At 37.7% G+C, this 27,201-nt stretch overlaps 1 protein-coding gene across 3 annotated transcripts in view; it reads right to left on the bottom strand.

The window, feature by feature from the left end:
• HUWE1 (HECT, UBA and WWE domain containing E3 ubiquitin protein ligase 1) overlaps positions 1-26,696 on the bottom strand; it is a 78,693-nt gene extending 51,997 nt beyond the window's left edge. For 2 of the 3 annotated variants that reach the window (XM_017517620.2, XM_037734596.1), the window contains exons 1-17: positions 26,466-26,679; positions 20,733-20,790; positions 19,435-19,611; positions 16,513-16,758; positions 15,251-15,384; positions 14,684-14,778; positions 11,988-12,179; positions 9,013-9,229; positions 8,305-8,427; positions 7,499-7,736; positions 6,513-6,743; positions 5,115-5,237; positions 4,521-4,616; positions 3,661-3,930; positions 2,487-2,639; positions 882-1,009; positions 586-667 (exon numbers count right to left, since the gene is read on the bottom strand). In XM_017517620.2, the coding sequence (XP_017373109.1) occupies positions 586-667; positions 882-1,009; positions 2,487-2,639; positions 3,661-3,930; positions 4,521-4,616; positions 5,115-5,237; positions 6,513-6,743; positions 7,499-7,736; positions 8,305-8,427; positions 9,013-9,229; positions 11,988-12,179; positions 14,684-14,778; positions 15,251-15,384; positions 16,513-16,758; positions 19,435-19,611; positions 20,733-20,790; positions 26,466-26,515 (2,613 nt within the window). In that variant the 5' untranslated portion in view covers positions 26,516-26,679. Of the gene's footprint in view, positions 1-585; positions 668-881; positions 1,010-2,486; positions 2,640-3,660; positions 3,931-4,520; positions 4,617-5,114; positions 5,238-6,512; positions 6,744-7,498; positions 7,737-8,304; positions 8,428-9,012; positions 9,230-11,987; positions 12,180-14,683; positions 14,779-15,250; positions 15,385-16,512; positions 16,759-19,434; positions 19,612-20,732; positions 20,791-26,465 lie in introns of all 3 variants that reach the window. The other variant, XM_017517618.2, reaches the window with a different exon arrangement.
• Between the last annotated feature and the right edge of the window lie 505 nt (positions 26,697-27,201).

Below are 27,201 nucleotides of genomic sequence, written 5' to 3'. Positions count from 1 at the left end.
GACCATAGGCGTGTGCCACCATGCCCAGCTAATTTTTTAAATTTTTTGTAGAGATGGGGTTACATCATGTGTTGCCCAAGCTAGTCTTGAACTCTTGAACTCAAGTAATCCACCCGTCTCAGCTTCCCAACGTGCTGAGATTACAGGCGTCAGCCAATAGTTTATAGTCAGTGGTATTCTGCATTACAGTAACAGCAAAACGGACTAAAATACTTTCCCTAGACAAAAAACTATCTGCAGCCCCTTATCTTGCCATATCTACCTTCCTTTTGTTTCCAAGAAGGTAGTGAGATGATGTGGCACAATAATCTTCATCTAAGGAACATTTGCTTTTTGGAAGGATTGTTGTATACTCAATCCTTTACATAACAGAAAAGCCATTCCTCCTCTGGAGATAGCACACTCCTTTAACATTTACTTCCAGAGTAAATTCTTAAGAGAAACCTAGCTATGAAAATCCCTTCAAAGATTTATACATTGGTCAGAGACTTCTACATTCTTTACTACTCTCTCATATTCTCTTCTGGTCTACTCTTGCCTCAGGAAGCTAAACTGTCCGGCAATCATACATACTACATTACACACCTTAGTCATCTGGGCTCTCCTTTTTGAGGAGATGGCTGTCTTTTCATAGAAATCAATCAGGAGCAACACTGGTGTGATCCACCTAAAAAAGAGAAATAAATGATCTGTTCTGGGCAAGCAAGAAACCTGCATGAATTGGGAAAATATATCTTAATTTCATCAGGCACTTCCTTTATAATTTTAAAATTACACAAGTACCCCAAATTTGCCCCATACATGCCTCAGAAGAGTGCCTAATTCAGGCCCATGTCCCAGGGAAACAGAAATGAGACTAGGGTAGACATAGGGTCACTCACTTTGGGGTCTGGACTTCCTTCTGCTCCTTGGCTGCTTGGAGGCAGGGCTGAACCACTTCCAAGAGTTTGATTAGGACATTAAGGATGCCACTCGATTCAACCACCCAAGCACAAGGTAGCTTCAACTCCTGAGAGATTAATCAAAGGGAAAAAACCCCGAGATATCAATTTCTACTCAGTATCAAAGACTAGCAGTGGGACAGGGGAACATAAGGGTAAACAATAATAGAATTGGCTGAATTTAAATTTTACCTCTTAGCATCTACCAGTTGTGTAATCTAAGATGTGTTACTTAAATTTTCTAGGCTTTGGTTTCCTCACGGGTCAGAGGAAGTAATTTTTACCTCCCGGATAATTGTGATGATTGAGGTTTTATATATATATATAAAGTACCCAGTGTCTGGCATATTAGTATGTGCTTAATATGGAAATGTTTCATCACCTAGGCTGTGCAGTCTTAACTATGTTGAAGTTATGAAGTTTTAGATTTACAGATAAGTTTTAGAATCTTTCAAGGAAAATGGAATAATTAAACACAGTTAACGGTTACAGTTACACTTATTGGGGCTAAAGTGTTACTTTTCACAGGAAATCACTGGAAGTAAATGTCCAATGATAGGTAATTATTTAAATAAATTAGAGAACATTCAAAATATGTAGTAATGTGTATAGAAAATGGGGAAATAGTCATAATACTTAACAAAAAGAATATAAAACTTTCTATATAGTCTTATCCCAATTGTTTAAATGAACAATAAATAATATTAGAAGAAAATACAAGACTGTTCCTTGCTATTTGTTTTAGATGGGGGGGAGGGCCATGAGTGATTCTCTCTTTAGTACTCTGAAACCTTTCCCACATTATCTATTTACGAAGTGCTACAGTAAGAGTTATCCCTTCCATGAAAAAGGAAAGCCCCAAGACAGCTGTTACACAGTTTGACTCCTATATTGGACTTAGATCTCCTGAGTTGTTGTACGTAAAGGGTTCACTTCATTAAGTTCAGATCTTAAATATAATGAGCCACAAATAAAGTCATTTGTTCAAGGTTAATTGCCTCCTAGCTCCTATGGTTGGTTGGATCAGGTCTTACCCAAACCACTCTCTTGCCTTAAATAATTTGCCGACTAAATAGGCAAGGAAAAGAGAGAAGAATCTGATTCCATCTAATGTCTATTACCTCAATATTGACCACATCCAATTTCCATACCCTACTCTACTATGTGGCTGCCAGTTAGGTTTCCTCAGAGGAGCAAAAATATTCTATGACCACGCTGTTAGTAATTTAAATACTTTTCTTTTTAAACTACCACCTCACAATTCTGACAAAATTCAATTAACGCTTGTTCTCAGAAGCCCTTCTCACATAAATCCAAAGTGATGCATATGGCTTTCCTAAACCCAGATGTAATTGTTGACAACATTTATGTAATACAGAATGCCGTATTTTGTACGTAATTATGTGCATTTTAGCCTATCAGAAACCGGGCTCATGAAATGCAAGGCTCATGCCTTAGTCTTTTTATTGTCTTCAATGCCTCATATATGGTATTTGAGAATTCTTTGATGAATGAATTACAGGGCCCCAAAGATCTAAATCTTACCTCAAAAAGTAGCGTTAAAAGCAAGATTCTAGTAGCTAAATTGGAGGCCTGGGGCAGGGTGGCCATCTGACTTATCCACTCTGACACGGTTTTTGTGTCACTTGTTGTCAAGGGAAGAGCAGCTTTGATCAATACATCAGCAGCTTCCCAAACCTAGAAGAGCAAAAAAGGGGTTAAGTCATGGAACTGCAGAGCAAGATGAGGTTTGTGAAAATATTCTCAACCTTTTGAAATAATCCCTCTACCTCCAACACATTCACTGAAGAAAGGTAGGTAAATGTAACATATTTACCATAGGGATTTAGAATCTATATCAAAAGATGTATGCTGCTAAAGAATCACCACTAAACAATTACTTTATTAGGCTAGAGTGTAAGAAGCCTAAAATCTAAGTTAAAGGAAATGCATATTTACAAACTTCCTGGTGCATACAGTCAACCCCAAAAAGCTTCTATCAACTTATACTTCCATCAGCAATCTTCACTCTCTCTCTCTCAGAATTATTGTAAAAAATACATTAAACCTTTCTGTGAAAAAATGTTTTATCCAGTTTTCCTTCACTTGTGTTCTCGTGCATTAAAGTTCCTATTTTACAAAGTCCAGAAAAAAGTCTTCCCTTTTTAAATTTCTTTCCCAGCTTCTAGAATTAAACATCATATAAAACAAGATTCCAATTACTTAAATACCATCGAAATGTTAACTGGCTATCTGGGTATGGGAATTTAAGGTAATTTCTTTCTTATCCCAATTCTATAATTAGCATACATTAATTTCATAGAGAAAAGAAAACACTATTTAAAAGAGGACAAATATCAGGTCACAAATATTCATCAGGATGGGGACTCAGTTGTTAAAGTGGTTGTTACATAGGAGGAAAAAACATTTATTCACTATTAGTCCAGGGGACAAACTTGGCTCAAGAGTAAGACACATTTTGGAGATTTTAAGAGAAAAGTAGAAAAGAAGAGCTTTTTTTCCCCTTCTAAAGACATTTTTGAGTGTGTGTGTGATGTAGTTAATTCACTGTTTCAGGATTACCAGATTCAAAGAATTCAAATAGAGAATATACCCGTATCAGGTACAATGAAAAAATGCTAATTTTTCAGAAATCAGGTTTTGAGAGATGCAGTCAAACCACTTCACATAATCCCCTTCTAACCCCTTCGGAGCTCACCTGATTGACTACTTGCTTCAGAATCATGTCACGATAATCTGCTCCATTACGTTTGACTGCTGTCATGATCAGGTCACACACACGGTATACTGTGTCTGGCAGCTCATCAAGAAGGTGGAAGCATCCTGGCAACATAGTATCTGTGAAAGTGTGGAGCTCATCTTGTTCCAATGGGTCAGCATCCTGGAACTTCTCTAGACATTTAGCCTCTTCCTCTTCCTGCTTTTCCCGAGCTTTCCGTTCCTCTTCCTCCTTCCGGCAAGCAACTTCCTGGACGCAGAGAAGGAAGTGTGATAGTACACAGCAGAGGCGAAGGAGAAATGATAAGAGAGACTCTGAGAATGTATTTGCTCTACCATATGAATACCCTCTTTTAAAAAAAATTTTTAAATTTTTGTTTTGTGTTTCAGTGTCATGTGATACCAATGAATATCCTCAACCTTCTCCTCAAGCAGTTAATACTTTCGTCCAGGGTGTGGCCGTCACAAAGTTTAAGGCAAGACAGGGAAGGCAGAAGGGAGGGATGCTTCAAACAACTTCCACTGTCACGTCATCTGTAGCATTCTATAGTACCTTCCACAAATCATTTCTAGACACTGTTCTATATTATCTGCCAGCAGGGTAAATTACTAAGTACACTATGGGTCTCTTATTTGACAATAAAGATTAATGCTTCATCTGCCTCACTTAAAGCTTTAGGTCAATACAACGTAGCTGAATGACAGATGGCAAAGTTGGGATGAATTAGTACTCTTCTCCTGTCTTCCTTTAGATTTCAATTTAATTCTATCAATTACTTTGCAATAACTAGCAGAATGTCCACAGAATACTAAGATTCATGTGCAGTGTCCTATAGTTACCTCAGGTGACTCTGCCCTTTGATCCATTGGAATATCCTGTCCCAGAGACATAGCAATTGCTCTCATCATCTGGTCCTCTTCAGACATGCTGAGATCCTGTGGAGTGGTTAAGAGAACATCTAGTAAGAATACACACTCAAAACAAAGAAACCCAACGAGACCACCGCAACTCACAGGGAATCAGACATTTTGTGCTAAAGCTAAAGAGAGGAAGGGGCTCAAAATGCTGCTCCCGTATAGTCAATTCCAATCAGGCTTACTTTCCTCATCTATAAGAACAGATGAGGAAAATCACATGTAAAATTAAGTATAGGAAGGGGGCTTCAATGTGACTACCTATTCTATATCTTAGAAAAGTGTGCCTCTTCTGTTGTTTTGTGACTGGGGATTCTTCTACAAACAAAGTACAGTAATTTGTGTTGCTGGGGGATAGAAAGCTTCTGTTATCATGAAAAGAACATACTGGCATGGATATGTCTGAAAATGAGAAGTAGTTTATAGAAAGGAAGACCAATGGCCGAATAATAAAAGGAAAAAGGACTTCAGCAGTCAAATCAGTTATCTTGGAAAACCACTGCTCCTGAGCCAACTTACCCGAACAACTCCTCCCATGATTGGAGGAGGGTGTGTTAGAAGGTACTCTGTGGCCTGCTCCATTGTGCTGGTGTTCAACAGTGCCTCCATGGCATGTTCCCTTGTGAAGCCCATGTCCATAAGCTACATAAAGAAGGCAAGGGCTCAGCATCACATTAGAAGAGAAATACAAATACATTTTTAAAAGGAAGGAAAATTTTCCTCTTCAAAGTGGGAATAAGTTTTTCTAACTTCATCTGAGCTAAGAGCTTTTATGAGCTAGGGCAGTTAGGTAAAATAAACAATCCTTTCAGTTTGGTGCTTCCATAGCATTCAAACATTGAAGACACAGGATTCAATCCAAGAGCATTCTCAATTCCATCCTCTAAGAAAGTTGTTTGGGGGGGGGGGCGCGGAGATGCATACTTATTATGATTAATAAGATTATTATAATTAAAAGATTGAGACTCATACAAAGAAGTACAAATTGGTCCCAATTTTCTGGAAAACAAACTGGCCACAGAACAAGTGCCTGGAAGACTGATCTAAGTTGTTCTACTACCAGGCAATAATCATGAGACGTACATAAGGAAACTATATACCAGTGTTACATCATCAAACTGTAAGAAAATTAACAAGAAAACTAATATCCAACAATAAAAGAATGACCAATTAGTAAAAAAAAAAAAAAATTGATAACAATACAAGTATACATATTATTTGATGTTAACAATGTAAAAATTAGGCACAGGACTGAAGAAGGAGACAATGACTGTCTTGTGTGATAAAATTATGAATGCCTTTTAAAAGTCTTGTATTTATAAATTTGGTAATGATGGTATTTATTACTTTAATGATAAAAAAAACGGGGCAAGTGTATATGGTAGGCAGATTATAACAGGACTCTAGACATAAAGCTAACATACATACAAACTCCAGGAGGAAAATGTTAAAATGCTCTTTGAGATTCAAGTGGTAGGACTTTACGGGCCTCTCCCCTCCCCTCTTTCTAGCCTCCCAATTTCTAAAATGCCCCTTCTGTTATATACATTTTATTTGCAAGTGAAAACAAAAGTTTTGTAGGTGACTAAGGTTTCAAAAGCTCTTGTTGGAAAGTAAATCTGGTTCACAATATCCATTCTCTTAAAACGTTAACCAGAAAATAATTCTGAGGTAGCAGGATACTGAGAATACTCATCAACATGCTTGAGAGGACTACTACCTGCGCAGAGCATCAGGACTATACTCCAGTTTTCCTCAGGGGAAAAAAAAACAAATGCTAAGAGAAGGAGCAAATTTAACCTGTTTCCTGGCTAATGTGACCAGGCACTCAGTGGTATGTAAACTTAGAAAACCCATAAACATTGCACTCCACTGGGTGCAAAGTCTGGACCCTGGAGTGTGAGGCCAGCACCCTACCTGTTGCAGTTGTTGCTGGTTGACTTGAGGTTCCCGGCGAGAGCCACCTTCCTCTTGCCCTGTATCCTCTTCTCCTCGAGAACCCTCCTTCTCCTTGCTTAGTCTCTCTCGAATCACAGGTTCTCCTCGGAGGATGTGGCACAGAATGGCCAGCATGGATTCAGCCATTCGTCCACCATATACCTTCAGGGGTTTCCGGTTCCACAGGTTTTTGATGCAAGTAAAGGCTGCCTGTAAGTAATTTGAAAAGTGTGTGATGATCTTTACTTTGCCTCAATTCAAAGCCCATAAGGATTAAGTTAAAGACCTACGGAACAGTCATTCCGCAACTAGTACCAACAACAAAATCCCAGGCCAACATGAGGGGGCCTAAGAAGGCACAGAGAACAGGCATTTAATTCAACCTGAAGCAGTGATATAGTTTGGAATATTTGTTCTGTTCAAATCTCATACTGAATTGTAATCTCCAATACTGGAGGTGTTTGGGTCATGGAGGTGGATCCCTCATGGTTGAGTGCTATCTTCACAATAGTTGAGTTCTCTTATGAGATCTGGTCATTTTAAAGTGTGCAGTACCTCCTGCTTCTGCCATGTGACATGCAAGCTCCCACTTTACCTTCCACCATGACTGTGAACTTCCTGAGACCTCCCTAGAACCCCAGCAGATACTAGCACCATGCTTCCAAAGCTTGTAGAACCATGGCCCACTTAAATCTCTTTTCTTTATAAATTACCCAGTCTCAGTTACTTCTTTGTAACAAAGCAAGAACAGCCTAATACAAGTACCAATCTGAAATTTACAGTTCAAATGTTTATATCATGGAAATTCTCAAATGGTCTAGATTCCCTTGTGTAAGGCAGCCTTATCTGGGAGTTGAATCCAATAGTTCTTAAATAATCATGTTATTTCATTAAGCAGGACAAAACAGAGTGGGAACTAACTTAGCATGAGAAATTCCTTTTGATTTAGAATACTAAATACTCACTTTCTGAGTTACCACAAGGAAGCGGAGTGCACTGAATTGGGGAAAGTTCTGGACACCTCCAGGCAATTTGGCAGGCAGTGAATGTGGAGATTCAAGCACCGTGGTGGGATTCACCATCTTCTCCACCAGCATAAGCCAGGCATCTAGGAATTCTCCTGTACCATCAGGCAAGTCTGAGTGTTCCAATCCCTCAGAAACAGGAACTTTACCTCCCATGGACAGAGCCCAGTTGAAAGTTCTAAATTCAAATAAGGAAAAGTTGGCAGACAGAATATTAGTATTTTATCCTGGGAAGAGGGGTTTACACTAAAAGGTCTCAAATCTATACTGGCACTACACTTCCCTCTTCTTAGAGCTATTACATCTAATCTGTCCAACAGTTAGCAGCTATATTATTTTTTTCTTTTGCTCCGCCTCCTCTCCTTTATTTTTCTTAAGTCTTAAAAATCCAAACCAGTGAAACTCAGCTTGGAATCAACTGACCAAGAAAAGCAGAAAAATTATATTCAGAAAAACAACAGAAAAAGAAAAATCTATTTTAAAAACCCATGCTGGGAACCGGAAGCCACATGAGAAAAAGCAGAGACCCTTACCAACACAACTCTAGGGCAGCCTAAATCCTACCCTCCAAAGTAAATGAAGACAGACATGGCTACTTCCCAGAACATGGAAGGATTAAAATCAATGGCTATTTCTATATATCCCACTGTTACAAGATAGGGCACTTTAAAGCACTGGGCTGGGAAGGAACACAGCAAAGACCAAACTCCAAGAAAAACTCCTCTGTAAAGCAACTTGATCCTTACTCAAAGAGAGCATTGTGGCCTCCAGAGCAGAGAAATTTTTGCAGCATGAGGTGGTAGGGATACTTCCTCTCATCAAACAGCATTGGTGATGTGAAACCAACTGAACAGATGAAGAATGTCAGCCTGAAGGTGGTGGGGGGGGGGGGGGAGAAAAAAAAGCAAAACTTTAACCTTCTGTGAAGCAGACACAGAAGCAACAGGAAATTCATTTAAAAGGCAAGAGAAAAATTTACACACTGAAGTGACACCTCCCACCTACAAAAGAATAAAGGTCAAGTATCCCTAATCAGAAAAATCAAAATATTTCAAAATCTGAAACTTTTTGATTGCTGACATGACACTTAAAGGACATGTTCACAGCAGCATTTCAGATTAGGGATGCTCAACTGATATGTATTCCACAAATATTCCAAAACCTGAAAAATTCCAAAATTCGAAATACTTTCTGGTCCCAAGCATTTTGGATAAACGATACTACCTATATAAAGCTACTGAAATACAATTTGACTTTAAATACTTAAAAAATTACCCATGTTCTATACTAGGTACAACCAAAACAAGTAACTTACACTTTATTTTCTAGAGTAAACAAGGGACCTCCAAGTTCTCAAATTCAGTGGCTCACTCTCCATTTTAAGTAGTATAGGAACAAATTATATACTTTTATATTGTAACTTTCTAGTCCCTGAATCTCAAGTTGAACTTCACCTGAATCGGGGAGTAGGTGTATATGGTGGGGGCTGCCAAGATAAGCCCTTAGTCAAGAGCTTAGTGAGAGCTGAGGCTGTTGATCGAGCAGCAGGTGTTGGTGCTGTAGTAGTGCTGGCAGCATGATGGCTCCTTCTCTGACGGACAGGAGATCCCACACAAAGTTTAACAAGAAGTCCAAATAGCTCAGCAAGTGCTCGGCCTAATCTGGAGGAAGCTGGAACCCAAAAGTCAGAATAAAGCTATATAGTGTTTTCAGAATGGTTTAATTACAACAGACACATTACCATTAACATATTTTTATGACTCATCACTTCCTCCTACCACCTCTAGTTAACACTTGGATTTGTTCTACATTCGATAATCCAAAAAGGAAGCTCCACAAGGAAAAAAACACCACTTTTGAAGGCAGGAGACAGATATGTGGCATTCAATAGCCACCAAATGTGAAAGACCAATGAGCATTCACATTGTTAGAGGAAGTATAAATTGCAACCACCTTTGTAGAAGCAATACAGCAACATATACAGTTAAATAATATACCTACTGGATGATGAAGTCACTTAAAATGCCTACAGACAATTTTAAAATTGGCAAAAATGATTAACCACTTAGATAAAAAAAAGATCACTGACAATATATATAGTCTAATCACAACATGGAATATGTAGTCCCAGAGAAACAAAAAAAACTACCAGGAAAAACATGAAAATTTTTACCAGTATAGTCTTAAGGAATTAGGCAGATTATGGACATCTCAAATTTTCCTTTTCATAGGATGCTTTTCAATATATAACTGAACAAAATAAACACAAACATATGCAAAAGAAACTACATAAAAAACGGAGTGCTTTCCAGCTTCTCTTTAAAATATTTTATGCATTTATTTCTACAATGAAATATACTCTCATGGGTCTCACGTTATTTTTCATGTTTACTGCAATACCATAAACCTGGGACACTCTACGACCCCATATGAAGTGTCACTACTAATGTTGGAAGTGCTCCTAAGAAGCAGGGAAAAGTCATGACATTTCAAGAAAAAGCTGAATTGCTTTATATGCACTGCATTGCCCACTACCTCAGTACAAATGAATTCAGTGTTAAGACAACTGTAAAACAAAGAAAAGGAAACTGGTGAAGCTGTTGCTGCAGCCACACCAGCAGGCTTGGGTACAGGATTGACATAATAAAGACACACCTATAGATTCTAATGTAATTCAAGAAAATCGAAGTCATTATATGAAAACTAAAAGGTAAGTGAAGGATCTAAAGCTGGAGAATGTAATGTCAGCAAAGGATAATTTGATAATTTAACAGAGGTTTGGCTTAAAGAATGTCAAGATAACAGGAGAAGCAGCTTCTATCAACCAACAGGTAATAGTTGAGTTCCCAGGCACCATTAAGAATATCACTGAGGAGAAAGGATATTTGACTGAAAAGGTTTTTAAAAAAGACAAAAGTACACAAAAAAAAAAAAAAAAAGCCACAAAGGACATTTATTAGTAAGGAACAGAAGTGAGCAGAAGGAGTTAAGGCAGAAAGGGACAGACTAACTCGTTTTGTGCAAATGCTACTGGGTTTATGATCAGGACTGCCATTACCTATAAAGCTCCTAACTTCTGAGCCTTGACAGAGAAAGATAAGCAGCAGCTGTCAGTCTTTTGACTGTACAAGAAGGCCTGGGCAACAAGACCCCTTTTTGGATTGGTTCCATTGATATTTTGTCTCTGATGTCAGAAGTACCTTGCCAGTAAGGGAGTGCCTTTTAAAGTGCCTTTTGATATTGGACAATGCCTCTGGCGATCCAGAACCCCATGAATTCAACACCAAAGGCACTGAAGTGGTCTACTTGCCCCCCAAAACCACATCTCTAATTCAGCCTAGATCAGAGTTACAAGGGGCTTTAAGGCATAGTACTCTAAGGAAAGGGTTGTTAATGCTGTGGAAGAGAGCCCCGACAGAGGGAATATCATGAAAGTCTGGAAGGATTATGCCATTGAAGATGCCATCATTGTTACAGAAAAAGCCATCAAGCCTGAAACAAATTTCTGCTGGAGAAAACTGTCCCGATGTTGTGCAGAACTTAACAGGATTTACGACAGCGCCAATCAAGGGAATCATGAGTTTATGAATGTGGCAAAAAAGGTGGCAGGTGAAGGGTTTCAGGAAATGGATCTTAGTGAAATTCAAGAGCTAATGTCTCTTGATGGGGATGAGTGCTTTTGAACCAGTATCAGATGATGAGGAAGAAGACATAGAAGCAGTGCCAGGAACCAAAGCGACATTAGATAATCTGGCAGAAGAGTTCTGATTATTCAAGAATATTTTGACTTCTTTTATGATGTGGATCTTACTATGATATGGGCACTGAAACTAAAGCAAATGGTGGAAGAAATATTGGTATTGTATAGAATCATTTTTACAGTAATGAAAAAGCAACCAAGTCAGAAAGAAATTACCATGTATTTCCATAAAGTTACACTAAGCATGTCTGCCTTCCCTTCTACCTCCTTCACCTGTTCTGCCAGTTAACAAGGAATGAAGATAGCTTAATAACACAAACACCAAAGGAAGAGTATTTCTAGATGGAAATAGCGGGTCAACCACCAAGCTGCAGACAAGTGAGAAGGGACTTAGGAACAAGGACGTTATGGATGTCTTGCTGAGGCATGTCAGTGAAATAGTAGGAGCAGAAGCCATATATACCACAGTTGAAGAGTAAATAGGAGGAAAAAATCAAAGGGAGGGTAGTAGATATGGCTCTCAGGAAGGGATTCTGTCATCTCTGTATCCATAGCTGCTAGTACAAAGCCTTCACATAGGAGTCACTCAACAAAGGACACCTAAAAATAGGTCACAAAATAAGTTTTAAACTAACTTATATGAAATAACAGCCTTTCCAACTCAATCTGTTTGAGGACTGACTAAGGGATTGAAAGATAGAAAAGGTAGGAGAAAGTAGAATCACTCACCTGATAACAAAGGCTTGATTTGCTTAATTCTGGCAGCCATTGCTGGTGTGATTTTAGATTTGCCCTTAGAGTCTGAAGCGGTAGGTTCATCTGTCTCCATGGGAGCCAATGTGTCACCATCCAGCCCAATGCCTTCCAATAAGCCCTGGGTAGAAGCATCCATACTTCCAGCTGTTCCATCCTGTTCCCCATCTACAGATATAAGAAGGGAGCAATAGGATGATGTACAGCCAACATTTACCTGGTTCCTTGAGGAGTACCGAGAAAGATTATCTATGGTTTTTGTAACTCTTTCAATTCCCATGGTTTCCTAAATTTGAAGAAACAAAAACACAACCCAAATATTGTACTGATATGCTTCTCTGTCTGGAGTTCTAAGTAGCTAATGCTGATATCATCAAATGAGAGCATATGAATAGTATTAACCAAGGGCTACCTTGGAAGACTGTTGTGGGTACAGCACAACCCAGAGGGTACCATTCACATAGGCTACAGTGTGCATAGTGCCCAATGCTGTCAATGTGGATGCCCTACTAGAATGTTATAGCTTGTTTAACTCAAACTGGACATCACAGATTACCAATGGTAAATTTTATTTTCTAGCACTTAAGAACTGTGCATATGAATGTGAGATGTGTCTTTTTCTTTGGTATATGCGTGCTCTTAGATCTAAGAATGAGTTTTATGCAAACTTATGAAACAAGTCACCAAGTTTTTCTTTCAATATTCCAGAAAAATTGTGGAGAGGTTGAGTCATCTTTGTTAAATGTGTTAAATAAATTGCTAGAAAAAAATTATCTGAATTGTTAGAGATGCAAATCTTTGACAGTGAAACTAATTTCATTCTCAGTTCTTAGTAAATTTATTCTTTCCCTGAGTTAAATTTGGTACATTTTGACTAAATTTGAGATTCCCATTTTGTCAGGTGTGTGTATAGTTTATTTATTTATTTATTTTATTTTATTTTTTCCCATTTATTTATTTTATTGCATTTTAGGTTTTGGGGTGCATGTGAAGAACATGCAAGATTGTTGCATAGGTACACACGTGGCAGTGATTTGCTGCCTTCCTCCCCATCACCTACATCTGGCTTCTCTCACCTTGCTATCCCTCCCCTATTTCCCCCCAACTGATCGCAGTATCCCATCCCTCACAATAACCAGCTGTCATACATAAGTCCTTGTTTGTTGGTTCTAAGCCTATGTCATGTCAGCTTTACTAGTTCCTTAGAAATTTCCCTCTCCTTAGTAACTTCTCTACAAGTTTTAAAGCATATTGGATACATTTTTTTTTTTTGAGACAGGATCCTGCTTTGTCATCAAGGCTTGAGTGCAGGCATGCAATCATGGCTCACCGTAGCCTCAACTTCCTGGGCCCAAGTGATTCTCCCACCTCAGCCTCCCTAGTAGCTGTGATTACAGGCATGTATCATCACAGCCAGCTAATTTTTGTATTTTTTTGTAGAGATGGGTTTTGTCACGTTGCCCAGGCTGGTCTAGAGTCCTGGGCTCAAGCAATTTATCGGCCTTGGCCTCCCAAAGTGCTGGGATTACAGGCATGAACCACTGGGCCTGGCCTGATACATTTTTATAGACAGAATTATCTTCATTGCTTTCTTAGTATGGTTTATCATTTTTTAATTTCCTCTTTTATATAGAACTCAGGAGAAAAAACTTTCTGGAAAAGTTGCTTGTATTAATTTTAAGTTTGTAGCATTAGAGTCAGAAAATTATGTATGATTTCTACTTACTGAAATTTGGAATTTTTATTGTGAGATAAAATAAAAACAACCTTCTTTATAAAGCAGTACTGTTGATAAAAATACAACGTGAACCACATATATAATTTAAATTTTCTAGTAGCCACATTAAAAAGTATTAATTAAAAAGGTCACTTTTTGCTTTTTTTTGTTTTTTCTTTTTTGGAGACAGAGTCTCACTCTGTAACCAGGCACCAGGCTGGAGTGCAGTGGCACAATCTCAGCTCACTGCAAACTCCACCTCCCAGGTTCAAGCAATTCTCCTGCCTCAGCCTCCCGAGTAGCTGGGACTACAGGCGCACGTGACCACGCCCAGCTAATTTTTGTATTTTTAGTAGAGACGGGGTTTTACCATGTTGGTCAGGATGGTCTTGATCTCTTGACCTCAAAAATTATCAAAATTATTCTAATATGCAATCAACATAGAAATTGAGATTTTTAAATTAAAAGTTAATACCCTCTGATACAGTAATTTCTAGTAATCAATCTTATATATGCAGAAGAGTAGATACAAAACTGTTCATTTAAAAAACTAGCATATTAGAAACTTAACAGGGAATAGTTAATTCATGCACCTTTATATGGTACTTAACATTAAGTGAGGAGAGAGATCTACGAAATGTTTTATCTAAGACAATGACAAATATACTCAGAGAAAAAAGACTGGGCAGATACCAGAGAAAAAAGATTGGGCAGATACTTCCAAAATTGTTTTATTTTTTTGGTGGTAGAAATATGGGTAATTCTTTCTACTAACTTTTCTAACTTTTACCATTATATATATACGTTTTTATGGAGGAAATGACTAAAACTCAGTGAGAGGATGAAAACTAGACTATGGATGATAGAAGTAACTAAAAATTTTCATAATAAACCTATAAAGACATAGGAACAGAACTTAGAAGTAATGACTAAGATTTTAGTTTCTTAGAGTTACCTGATCTTTTTCCGCCCTGGGTCGTACCTGCCTTCTCATCCTTTGGAACAAGTTTCTGCATATCCGCCTGGCCAAATTCGCACCCAGATGGTAGGCTGCAACAAGAGAAATACTGAGCAAAAAAAAAAAAATATATATATATATATATATACATACATATATATATATATATATATATATATATACACACACACACATACATACTGATAGTTCACCTCTTATATTGTAAATGGTCTCTAACTTGCTTGGCTGACACTATCCCTCCTATAGCAGGTAAGTTAAACTGAATATAATAAAGCTTCTATAATTCCTAAGGTAGTACAAAGGTTTCCAACTCACGTTTTTGTATCTGGCTAACAACAGGAACACATTTTAAACATCCACCATGCCAACAAAGCATAATTGGTACATCAAATCAAAGATGTACAAAATGCTACAATTTGTCAGCAAGTTCCTAGGCTGGTAAGAGGGAAGGACTGGGAAGCCTCTGAATTCTCTTCCTCACCCTCCTATCCCAGGCTCACTGAATTTAGGTAACAGAATAATAAGAGAGAACCATTCTCTTACCTGTTTGGGGTACACAGGGAGAGGAGGACAGTGCTTTCCCACACCAGGGAACAGTATAACTGGCTCAGCTTGCTCAAAACACTCAGACCCAATTGAGAGCCCCACTGGTTTACGGAGATGGAACGAATTTCACTCTGTAATCATAACAAGAATTTCACCTTTGGGATGTTCCCTGAACAATTATACTTAAAAAAATTAAAACAAACAAACAAACAAACAAACAAAAAACACAACCTTCAATAGTTTTATAAGTATAAGGAATTTTTCTTCATTGCTATTCTCACAGAGTTATCCACCTCATCAAAATGTCCACATTCAAGATGACAGTTCCACAAAATATCCTCTTACAACATTTACAAACTATTTCCACAACACTGCTCTCATTGCTTTTTTGTAAAGTGAAAGAAAGGCATTATAGGCTACTTGTTTTTCTGAATCAAAGAAACGGTTTTGCAGGTTCATTAAGTACTTTCTAATTTATTTGGTGGGGGTATTGTTATTTCCATCCAATTGCATTACTTCAGTAAATAACTGGATTTAATTCCTTGAATTTAATTTTCCATCTTAATTTTATTACATTCAATAACGAAAAGGTAAGTAATAAAAATCAATCCCTAAGCTTTGCTAAGTAATTTTCTAATTTATTTATAATTGTGTTATTTTATTTCGAATTCAATCAATTCACAGGTAATAGAGAACACACTCCTGCTCAATAGTATAAAACAGGGCTGCTGGACTCTGTTTTGCTTAATGTTGATACCGTTAATCTTTAAAATCAATTATCTAGGAATAAATATAGTAAAACTGTGAGGACATATACAAAATGCCTTCTTTCTAGAACTAGGGATTATAGATTGCAGGAAATGGGTCTGATATGTAGCAAATTTTTACTAATCTGTTAATTACTACTGATTTAAATGTTCTGTGGTAAAAAATGTCCTATCTATGCCATCCCATTATCAGACCTATAAGGACTTGTGGAAAGATTAGGAAGTACTAAGGCCAAATGAATACCCAATTGATGTTTGTCTGCTAAAAAGGGTAATAACCTCTTTTACTCTCAACAAAGTCCACTTCACATAATAAATTATACAGTCATTCAACTTTTTGACACTGTCAAAAAACATCTCATCCTAAGTTTAACTGTTATTTTAGCTGCTACCTCAAGCAGACCTCCTGTTAAGTACAGTAACCTGCTAGATGTATGCCCTAGGTATTTCATTGCCTTTAAATTAATATGTTCACCCCTAAGATTATATTACCTGTCCAACTCTGCAAGTATGAACAAACATCATGATGTAGGCATGGGCAGCAGTGAGTGCATGCAGCAGAGGTGTGGCCTGGGCTGAGAGGGTAGCATCAGCAACATTGCCTGCACAAGCCAGTTCCCGCAACAACACTGAGCCCCCAGGGGATTCAATGGGGCGGTGTAAGGGCTCCAGGGAGGAGAGGATGGAGTCCAGTTGAAGGAGACCCTCTTGAAGGACTTTGGGTTCATGTGACAGTGTCTGCAACAGGAATAATAATTAAAGTGTTAATACATAATGGGCTTCAAATTCATCATGCCTTAATAGTCACAATGGAAGTGACAATTAAATAGAAGTCTCCCAGATTTTAGATATGGCCATGGTCTCTTACCTAGTGGTAGAACCCAAATATGAACTCAGGTACAACATACATTAACATCTCTTTCTAGAGCAACACACTACTTTCAAATCTGGTGAGCCAATAACACTTAAAAGCTTATGATGGCCAAATTGATACTGTTATAGTAAGGACTCTATGGTATAGGATTAATTCCAAATTTTGCAGAGTAGGAAATAATGTTAGGCAAAGTTTGAAAGCATGGAAGTGAATCATTATTATAATGTTCTCTTCTTAAAACAAGAGAGACCATTCTAACATAGGCATCAGGTAGGTAATTTGTTTTTATCTGACAACTCAAGGATCATAAGACCCTTGTGATTTCCTCTCAAGTATGGAGAAAAATCTGACAATAAAACCCCATCACGTGCCACGCAAAGACAGGAGAAATTATGTGCCTTCCTATGGCTTTCAATAAATCTATCCTTTCACAGTATATTATAGGTATGATAAAGATCTTTTCCCCTCTTGCTAATGAAGAGCATTTAATTCAATATTTCAAAGAGTAAAACAAAATAAAGTCACGTCACAATTATGGATCTTTCCAAATCTGTAAGCAACTGGATTTCTCATTTTTAGCAGGAATTACTTATCACTCTGCAGCCCAGCTAATAAAGGAGTTTCATAGATTTCATGTAATCACTATCAAAATTCCAATGTTGGTTTTTGTTTTGTTTTTGCAGAAATAGAAAAAAAATTCCTTCTAAAATTCATATGGAATCTTAAGGGAACCCAAATAGCCAAAACAAGTTGGGGAAAATTTTTTGGAGGTCTCACTCTTTTTGATTTCTATTACAAAGTTACAGTAATCAAAACTGTGATACTGGCATAAAGACAGACATAAAGACCAACAGAACAGAATAGAGAGCCCAGAATTAAATCTTCACATATATACGGTCAAATGATTTTTGACAAAGGAACCACACCATTCAACAGGAAAGGAGACTTTTACCATATAAAAAAAATCAAATCAAAATGGATCAAAGACCCAAATATAAGAGATAAGTTATAAAACTCTTCGAAGAAGCCATAGTGGGAAAGCTGCAAAACACTGAATTTGGCAATGGTTTCTAGGACATGACACCAAAAACATAGGTGTTTACAAAGGCAACAAAAATTAAAAAAAAGAGAAGCTGAACTTTATCAAAATTAAACATGCTTGTGCATCAAAAGACAACCACGAAAAGGCAACTCACAGAACAGGAAAAATATTTGCAAATCATATACCTGAGAAGACATTACTATCAGATATTAATACGTGTAGAAGAATACACAACTCTTACAACTCAACAATAAAACAAATAACATGATTAAAATAGAGCAATGAACTTGAATAGACATTTCTCCAAGGATATATACATGGACAACAAGCACATTTAGAGATGTTCGCTATCACTAAGCATTAGGGAAATATCAGTCAAAAACAAAATGAGATACTTCCTACCCACTAGAATGGCTATTGTCAAAAAACAGAAAACAAGAATTGGTTAGGATGTGGGAAAATTAGAATTAAAAGTAGAGTCTCAAAAGAGTTCTGTTGTATCCATGTTCACAGCATCATTATTATTCACAACAGCCAAAAGGTGAAAGCAATTCAGTGTCAATCACAGATGAATGGATAAACAAAATGTGGTATATACACACAATGGATTATTATTACGCCTTACAAGGGAAGCAAATTATGACACATGCTACATAATGGTTGAAACCTTGAGGGCATTATGCTAAATGAAAAAAGCCAGTCGCACACACAAAATATTTTTATGATCCCACTTATATGAGGTACCTAGAGTAATCAAATTTAGAGACAAAAAGTAGAATGGCAGTTGCCAAGGGCTGGAGAGAGGGGAGGATAAGGAATTTAATGGCGTAATTTCATTTTTGCAAGATGAAAAGAGTTCTGGAGATTGGCTGCACATCAATATGAATACACTTAACACTACTGAACTCTAAAAATGGTTAAAATGGTAAATTTCACGTTATGTATAGTTTACTACTATGAAAAACAAAATAAAGAAGCTTCATTGTTGGCAAAATATGAGCAATGAATTACATGTCAATTATGCTTAAAATACATGACTATCAAGCTTGAAAAGCGGGGGAATTAAATATGGGCAATTAAATGCATGTCAATTATGCTTAAAATACATGACTATCAAACTCTAAAGGAGAGGAAAATACATGGTTAAACATAACCATAAACATAAAATGTGTTAAAAAGCACCCAAAACAAAGAAGGGTGATATACTACTAACACCCAACTACAAAGCCTTCTTGGAGATATACTTTCCCCTCCAATAAACTCTAAGGATGTTAGAACTACATACCAAACTCAGGAACAAAGAAAAAATACTTTGACTTTTCAATGAGAAATAACATAGCACACTATATACTAGTCACAAAATTCACTTATACAACATAACACAAAATTATTCATTATTTTTTCATTGAAGGGAGACCACAATAAAAACACATATACAGAAGTATCGCAAAATTGATTTCCAAAAAGAAATGAAAACATTTGGCCAGATGCTTCTTACCAATATGGATTTGCAGACACCTGCAACAGCCTGACAGGCAGCAGATGTGGGAAAGTCAATGGGCAGATTGGGAAGACCCAAAATGGTAACCAAAGGCAAGAGTCCTTTCTGATTCACAAATTCCTGGCAGTGGTCATCTGTTGTATTGTTGCTCAGAATAGATTCCACAAATTTCATCTAGGTAATAAAAATTTTTTAAAGAAGTTAGAGCCTGATACTTGGAACTAAAAGGCCAGCCTGGAATAAGGATGGGGTAGCCTTCTAGTCATAAAATGGGTGTTTTCTAGAGTACCAAAACCTCAGATAAACAGAGACAGACGTATAACAGGGACTCTAAAACACCCAGGGAGTAAAGAACATCTACGATTTCTGCCCAATCTACATTTTCAAGCACACTGAGTCAGTAATTTGAGATAACAAAGAAGTTGAGTGACTTGCTCAGGCCCACATTATGAATAAGTGGTACAAACATACCTAATCTCTTAATTTGCCATTTAGTGCTCCCTGCATGCCTCTCCTGCAGGCAAACATCATGGAAAATTCCCCCCAAATGTGCTAATAATGCAAATGAAATCCTGAACTCTGGAAGAGTTTGTTTGAAACAAAGCATTTCTTAATAGTAAAAAAGTAAAATGTGGGCAACAAACATATAGATACAAGGAGAAACCATCTCTGGAAGTCTTGAAAGTGCTTAGTAGGCTAGAACAAATGCTAAGACAGCTCTCCCTTTTTGGTAAACAATTCTGGGAAATTCAAACTCTTCACTTTTTTGGTGAGATACTCAGGAATTAGTGGGGAAAAAATAGGAGAAATATGTTGGATACATTTGGAAAACATATTACAGGTTGTATATCCCATATTCAAAATGCTTGAACACCAGGAGTGCTTCAGGTTTTTTTTTTTTTTTTTGAGGGGGGGGAATATTTGCATTATACAGTACAGGCTAAAAATGCTCCAGTGAGCATTTCCTTTAAGTGTTATGCTGGTGCTCAAAAAGGTTCACATTTTGGATTTGGGATGATCAGCCTATGCTGGACTGGCAAAACAAAATCTGTTATAGATTCCTGTTTGGGGAATGGTAACAGTGAACAAAAAAATCCGGAATAATAATGGGGGTTGTGTTGGCTAATTTTTGGCAAAACAGTTTAGAACAAAAACATAAGGGTGGCACATCTTTCTCCTCTTAATTGGATTCCAACTAAAATAAATATAGTGGTTACTGGACTATGATAATTCCACACATTTTAGAGAAAAGCACATATACACCTTTACTCAGTTTGCCCTGTGTTGAATCTTACCACATTAAGGATGTAATCCATGAGGGGAATAGGAATACGTTCCTCTGTACCAACAACCCTGTTAAGGAAGAAAAGAACGAGTTACACAGAAATTCACAATACCAGTACAAGAGAACAGAGTGAGGAAAAGGACACTGTGTAAAATTCTACTCCTTTTTCTATTTATTAATTTCCTTATTTTTTTGAGACAGGGTCTCTATCACCCAGGCTGGAGTGCAGTGGCACGATCATGGCTCACTACAGCCTTGACTTCCCAAGTTCATCGGGTATATGAGCCTTTGGACTCAAATACCACAGGAAAAAAACAGCTGAAATCAATCCTGAAGCTGGCTTTGCTAGCCTCACTAAGGTTGAAAGCATAAAGGCGAAAAATCAAGCCTTTAAAAACTCAACATTTGTATACATTAAAAGAGAAACTATCCTGTCTTCAGCAAACTACTGTTGGGAAAATTTATCCATATGAAAACATTAAAAGTAAGTTCAATTAAAAGACTTAATATCTGCTTGAAGAAAGAGGCTAGACAAAGAAACACAAACATCACATGATGTTCTTGCATCACATTTAAAGTTATGGAGAGTAGAAAATAGAATTTAATTTTGTTCAAAGAGCTATACTTATACAAACAACACTTGAGGGCTCCTTCCCTAACAATGGATATTTGCAGCATGACAGTTCCTCAACTATCAAAAAAACATATGGAGTCTTTTGTCTTTTCAGTTGCTTCAATGTTGCACAGGAGATGAAAGAAAAGGTTACAACATGCCATAGCTGCAGAAACCGCAACTCAATGCAAAACACTACACATATAGTATACTGCAATGAAACAAAATATGCCTCTAAGATAAACCCCAGGAAGGAACAAATATTTTAGAAAATGGAGCATTTTGAACACAGGCCCTTGAAACAGATTTGGACAGAGAGTGCAGGTGAGTGCGGTGAGGTGGGGCAGAGACAGAGGGAGAGGCAGGGGAATAAGACAAGAAAGTTGGCAAGAAGCTAGTAGTTCTCATCTCTGAGCAAGACAAAATGTAAACAAAGATTTGCCAAGCACGAGAACATTTGGCAGCAGAATATAGAACAGAAAAAGAGAGTGGAGAGGCATTATGAATGACTTCAGTGACAAAAATATCCAGAACCAGGGTTTGGGTAGGATGTTGTGAACATCCTCAATGAAAAATGTGGGGAGGAACTTTGTAGAAAGTGAGTATACCTATTAAGGCAAGACTGAAATGATTCCATGAGACCACAAAAACTTTTCTTTAACTAAGTTCCTCCTCAGAACCACTGCAGCATTCCAGGTTACTTATATCTATTACCTACCCCCGCTTGGCCTCACCTCCTTGCAAAGAATCTAGAGATCCACCTCTATAGCTAAGGAGTGCAAGTGTGGATCTAGCCCAGAGACACCCAATCCTTTGCAGAAGCCAGATATGATGGCAAAGAGCCTAAGTAGTAAATCAAATGAGACCTATATGCTTCCTTCTTTTGGTACATGGTAACTGGGGAGAACAGAGAGAAAGCAAATAGTGGTTCTTAATATAATTCCAGAAATAAATTTGTTCAGTAACCACTTTTCTTCTTACCTTCATCTTTTGGCTCCCTGGCCCAAGAAGCCGTATAGGAATAACAAAAATGATCAACTCTTTCCAACAGAACCCAACTTATCAACTTATTTCAAGAAAACTCCTTGTAAACTTCCTGTTTCTTTCCCTTTCCCCAAACATATAGACATTCCCAAACTCTGGTCAATTTTCTGTATTTATTTATGGTGGTAGAGCCCCACCCCCTGCCTTCATCAAAAGTAAAGGAGGATTTCAATTTAGTGTCATGGTATGGTGTACACAGGGTTTTTCTGGGGCAGGGGAGTCAGGCACTTCCTCCAGCTTTTGAAGAGACAGCTGTCTCTGACAAAGGAGCCCTCTCATTGGGCCACAATTCAGGGAACAACTGCTTCTGTGCACTCATTGCCTTTAAAGTCCAGACAATTGCTATACAAGTTCTAAAGATCAAACAGACTTTATATAGCCCATTTCTTTCAAGTTGCTCAGGAGAGGTGGGTAGTAACCTAGGCACACTAATGTAATCAAACACAAAGTGAACCGTGCTGCACCAACTACAAATCCTGGTTACTTACTGGCAAGTATATTCATCTTCAGCAATATCAGATTTTTTGAGATAAAACAATTTAGAAGGCAGAAGAAAGAGGCCAAAAAACAGGTATTTAGAACTACTTGTGAATGCTTCTGAATGTAGAACAGCACCCCATGTATTTGAGGTAGACTATAATGCCTAAGTTTCCTTATTCCAGATCTCCAGCACAAAACCACATATTTCAAGAGCACATACGAACACCATTTGCAAATACTAGCTGCTGATTTTGTAAAAATAAAAAATAAAAAAAATAAGGAAAGAGTACTGTCTTAGCCTGGAAAAAAAGCTAGAAACTCAAGTCCATCAACAGGAAAATAAACACTACACAATTATCACACAAGAGAATACTACTCAGCAATGTAAAGTAACAAGTTGCTGACAGATGCAGTAACATGGATGAACCTCCAAAACACATCGAACAAAGAAGCCAGATACAAGAAGGTATATACATCAGATATGATATACACATAAGACTTCATATGATCATTCTATTCATACATATTCTGAAATAGGCATCATAATTCTACAATGACAGAAGATGAGTAAGAGCCTCAATTCTGGGCAGGAAAACCAGAAACATGAAATCTGTATCGAAATCATACCTCATTTTAAACTGCTGACAAACTGGCCAGGTGCAGTGGGGCACACCTGTAATCCCAGCACTTTGGGAGGCCAAGGTGGATGGATCACATGAGGCCAGGAGTTTGAGACCAGCCTAGCCAACACAGGAAAACCCTATCTCTACTAAAAATACAAAAACTAGCCCAGTGTGGTGGTGCATGTCTGTGATCCCAGCTACTCAGGAGGCTGAGGCAGGAGGACTGCTTGAACTTGGGAGGCAGAGCTTGCAGTGAACTGAGCTCATGCTACTGCACTCTAGCCTGGGTGATGTAGTGAGACTCTGTCTCAAAAAATAAATAAATAAAATCAAATAAAGAAAAAAAAATAATCATTTTGTGTGTGTGTAAGGCACTGGAAAACAGATGGGGGTATGGGAAACAGAAATTTGGAAGTTCCACTGAAGAACTTTGGATTTAGGGAAAGGGACGGACAAGACTTATGGGGAGAAGGGTGACACATACGCCAAATCTTTCTAAGTCCTTTCCCTATATTGGGAGAAAGTACACAATTCCCCACAACAACTGCCTGGGATATGAGATAAAAAGAACTTTCGCTTTTAATATATTGTGGCTTTCAAAATGAAGCCGAGTTTAGATAGTGTCTTGTTTTTTCTTCCTGCCCTAATAATCTACTTGGTGACCCAATCTAGGTTTCTGAAGATGGCAGAAGTGAAAAAGTAAATATATGTGCCAAAGTCAGTGAGACTCTTGGATTATGTAAATGAGGTAGTGATGAGAATCCAGAATGTAGAAAACTGCTGATACTAGGGTACAGTAACTATTAGAGTCCTCTGCATCTTAGAAGTTACATATAAATATCACTGTGGTAGAATATTAATGCTACTGGGTTTGTATTTCTAATTTCTCTTCTTTTTCATTCATGTCTCATTGGGCCTAGCTCTCTAAGCATTTAAGACTTAGGGAAACCTTAATCTAAGGCTCTTTATTCATTTCAATAAACAAACTTACTGACTACCTACTAGATACCAAGTGATACAGATATACTGCTGAATGAGGCAATGTCCTTACTCTTGAGGAACTTATAGGTGAATGAGAAAAACCATTAACATGTATAAATAATTTTAACAAAACTGTTGGGAGAACACAAGATTGACTTCTCACTTGGAAGTTAAAAAATCACATATATTATTATTAATTCTAAATTTAAATCGACTAAATCCCCCAATCCAATGATTCAGACTTAAAAAAAAAAAAAAAAAAAACTTCAAGAATAAGACATTTGAATAGGGTTTGTAGGAATTTGGTGGATGGAAAAGGAAGAGATAAGATGATTCGGGAATGGGGATGGCTGTGGATAGAACACAGTGATACATGATATCCTAAGAAAGGAAAGGAGTGCCAAGAAATGAGGGTAGGGCTGGGCGCGGTGGGCGGATCACAAGGTCAGGAGTTCAACAGCAGCCTGGCCAATATGGTGAAACCCCAACTCTACTAAAAAATACAAAAATTAGCTGGGCATGGTGGCACATGCCTATAATCCAAGCTACTACTTGGGAGGCTGAGACAGGAAAATCACTTGAACCCGGGGAGACGGAGGTTGCAGTGAGTTGTGATCGCACCACTGTACTCAAGCCTCGGCGACAGAGCAAGACTCTGTCTCACAAAAAAGAAATGAGGGTAGTGAAGAAAATGCTGATTAACTGTGACAGCTTGAAATCTGGACACATCGGATCTCAGGCATTTGGAAGATGTTCAGGTAATGAAGTCACATGCACATGAACATATATAAGCTTGACTCAAAACCACCACCACCTCATCTTAAAATTTTTCCTTATTTGTAGCCAGGAAAAGGAACCCCACTCAAGTGGGGTTGCTGACAATCAAGGGTGTGACAAAGGAAGCACTAAGACTCATCTACAAAAAAAAGGTCACTTTTTTTTCCAGAAAAAGCACATTTAAAAGAGAACAAAAGATATTGCTAGAATGAAGGTAGGTTTGCCTTCTCATACAGGGAAAGGTATCTGTTCAACAAAGCAAGATACTTAGTAGTTAATGCCTCTCCTTAAAGCACTTGATACCCACAGGCTCATTACTACCTAGAGTTCCAAGAGAACAAACTGGTTTTGGATTCTAGGCCTTTGCTCCTGTTGTCTCTTCCACCTTAATTTTAAGTCCCAAGGTACCCTTCAGGACCAGCTCAAATGCATTCATATCTGTGCCTAAAATGCTCAAGCTTTTCTCAAAATGACTTAGCTACACACTAAAAGAGCGCCTATTAAACGAGCAAACGTATGACTGTCCAGAAGGATACCTCCCACTTTCAGCATGCAGGTGATTAAAAGTTACAGTTCATCCCCTGTATGTGAATACTGTTCAAAGAGCCTGGTGGACTACCCCCTACCAATCAGGAGCCTTTAAGCAACATCCCTGCTTCCATCTAGGCAGTCAATTCTTATGTACAACAAACCTAAAATATAAAGAAATGAGAAGAAAAACATACTGTGACTGTTTACAGTCATACAGCAAATTCCAAAGCCTTGTAATTTATCTAAAACGAACGGACAGTAACGAAAATAAAAACAACGAGCAACAACAAATCCTCACACACCCCTTAAGGACTTCTTAGGAGACAAGCTTCAAAAGTACACTGTATTACATACGTGCCTGAAAAAAACCAAGCAATGATGTAGAATATCAAATCAACAAAGGGAAAATAAGGTCTTTGTGTAAAGCCCATTAACTTGACAGACCAAATTCTGATTCACTTTCATCAACAGCCTTTAAGAAAGATCACTTCCTAAGGCAACCAATACAATTAAATACCAAAGCACACATGACACACAGGGTCAAAAAAGGGAAGACTATTATACTCTTAGAGCCAGTAAGAACCTTAAAATGATCTCTCTCACTTTTTATAGATGAAAGTGTTCACTAAGACATAGAGAGGTGGTAACATGCCCAAGAATACATGGCTAGAAGATCTGTTTTGTAAACACTTACTGCTGATTAGGCTCAGTTTCACTTTGCTGGGTGGAATTAAAGCTTTGCATGGCCTGTACTTCCTCTTCCTCCTCATCCTCACTAGAGGCTTCTTCTGCGGCATGATTAGACCTCGGGGGAGGAGCAGTGGCAGTGCCATCTGCCTTCTGGATTGATGGCTTCTGACAGATGTATTTGGGGTCTCTTCCAAGATTACAGATTTCTTCAAGTAACTGAAAGGCACAGGAAATAAGATTACTTATTCGTAATTAAGGAATGGGGAGAGGGGCACAGCTAACATATTTAGAGGATTTTCTGTGTGTTGTATATTTGCCCAAACACTTCATATACATGTTATATACATCATTCACAGAATATGTTCATTAATTCCATTTTATAAACAAGGGAATATAAGTGCTACACAGTTAAATAATTTGTTGAGGGTCACATGACGGTTTAAGTGACTGAGGATTCTGACTCCCTGTCCCAATTCGCCAAATACCATGAACTCATATACTAGTTTCAACAACAACTCTAAAAGCAAGCTGGTAGGGCTAATAAGGTGGGTTGGGGGGCAACCACAGAGATCAACAGAGACTAGAAAGGGCAATAGGCTTTTACAAATTGAATCTAAGCCATGTCTGTTTATCCATATCATGTATAAAAGAAATTATTATGTAGAGGTTTACATTAAATGGGAAAATTTTTTAAGTAATACAATTCTCTATCTTAAAAAAAAAAACTTTTTTTTTTTTTT

Source organism: Cebus imitator, unplaced genomic scaffold (assembly GCF_001604975.1).
Source record: "Cebus imitator isolate Cc_AM_T3 unplaced genomic scaffold, Cebus_imitator-1.0 Scaffold640, whole genome shotgun sequence".
Lineage (NCBI taxonomy): Eukaryota > Metazoa > Chordata > Mammalia > Primates > Cebidae > Cebus > Cebus imitator.
Note: the sequence above shows the minus strand (reverse complement) of the source record. Positions and strands in the feature narration are given on the sequence as shown.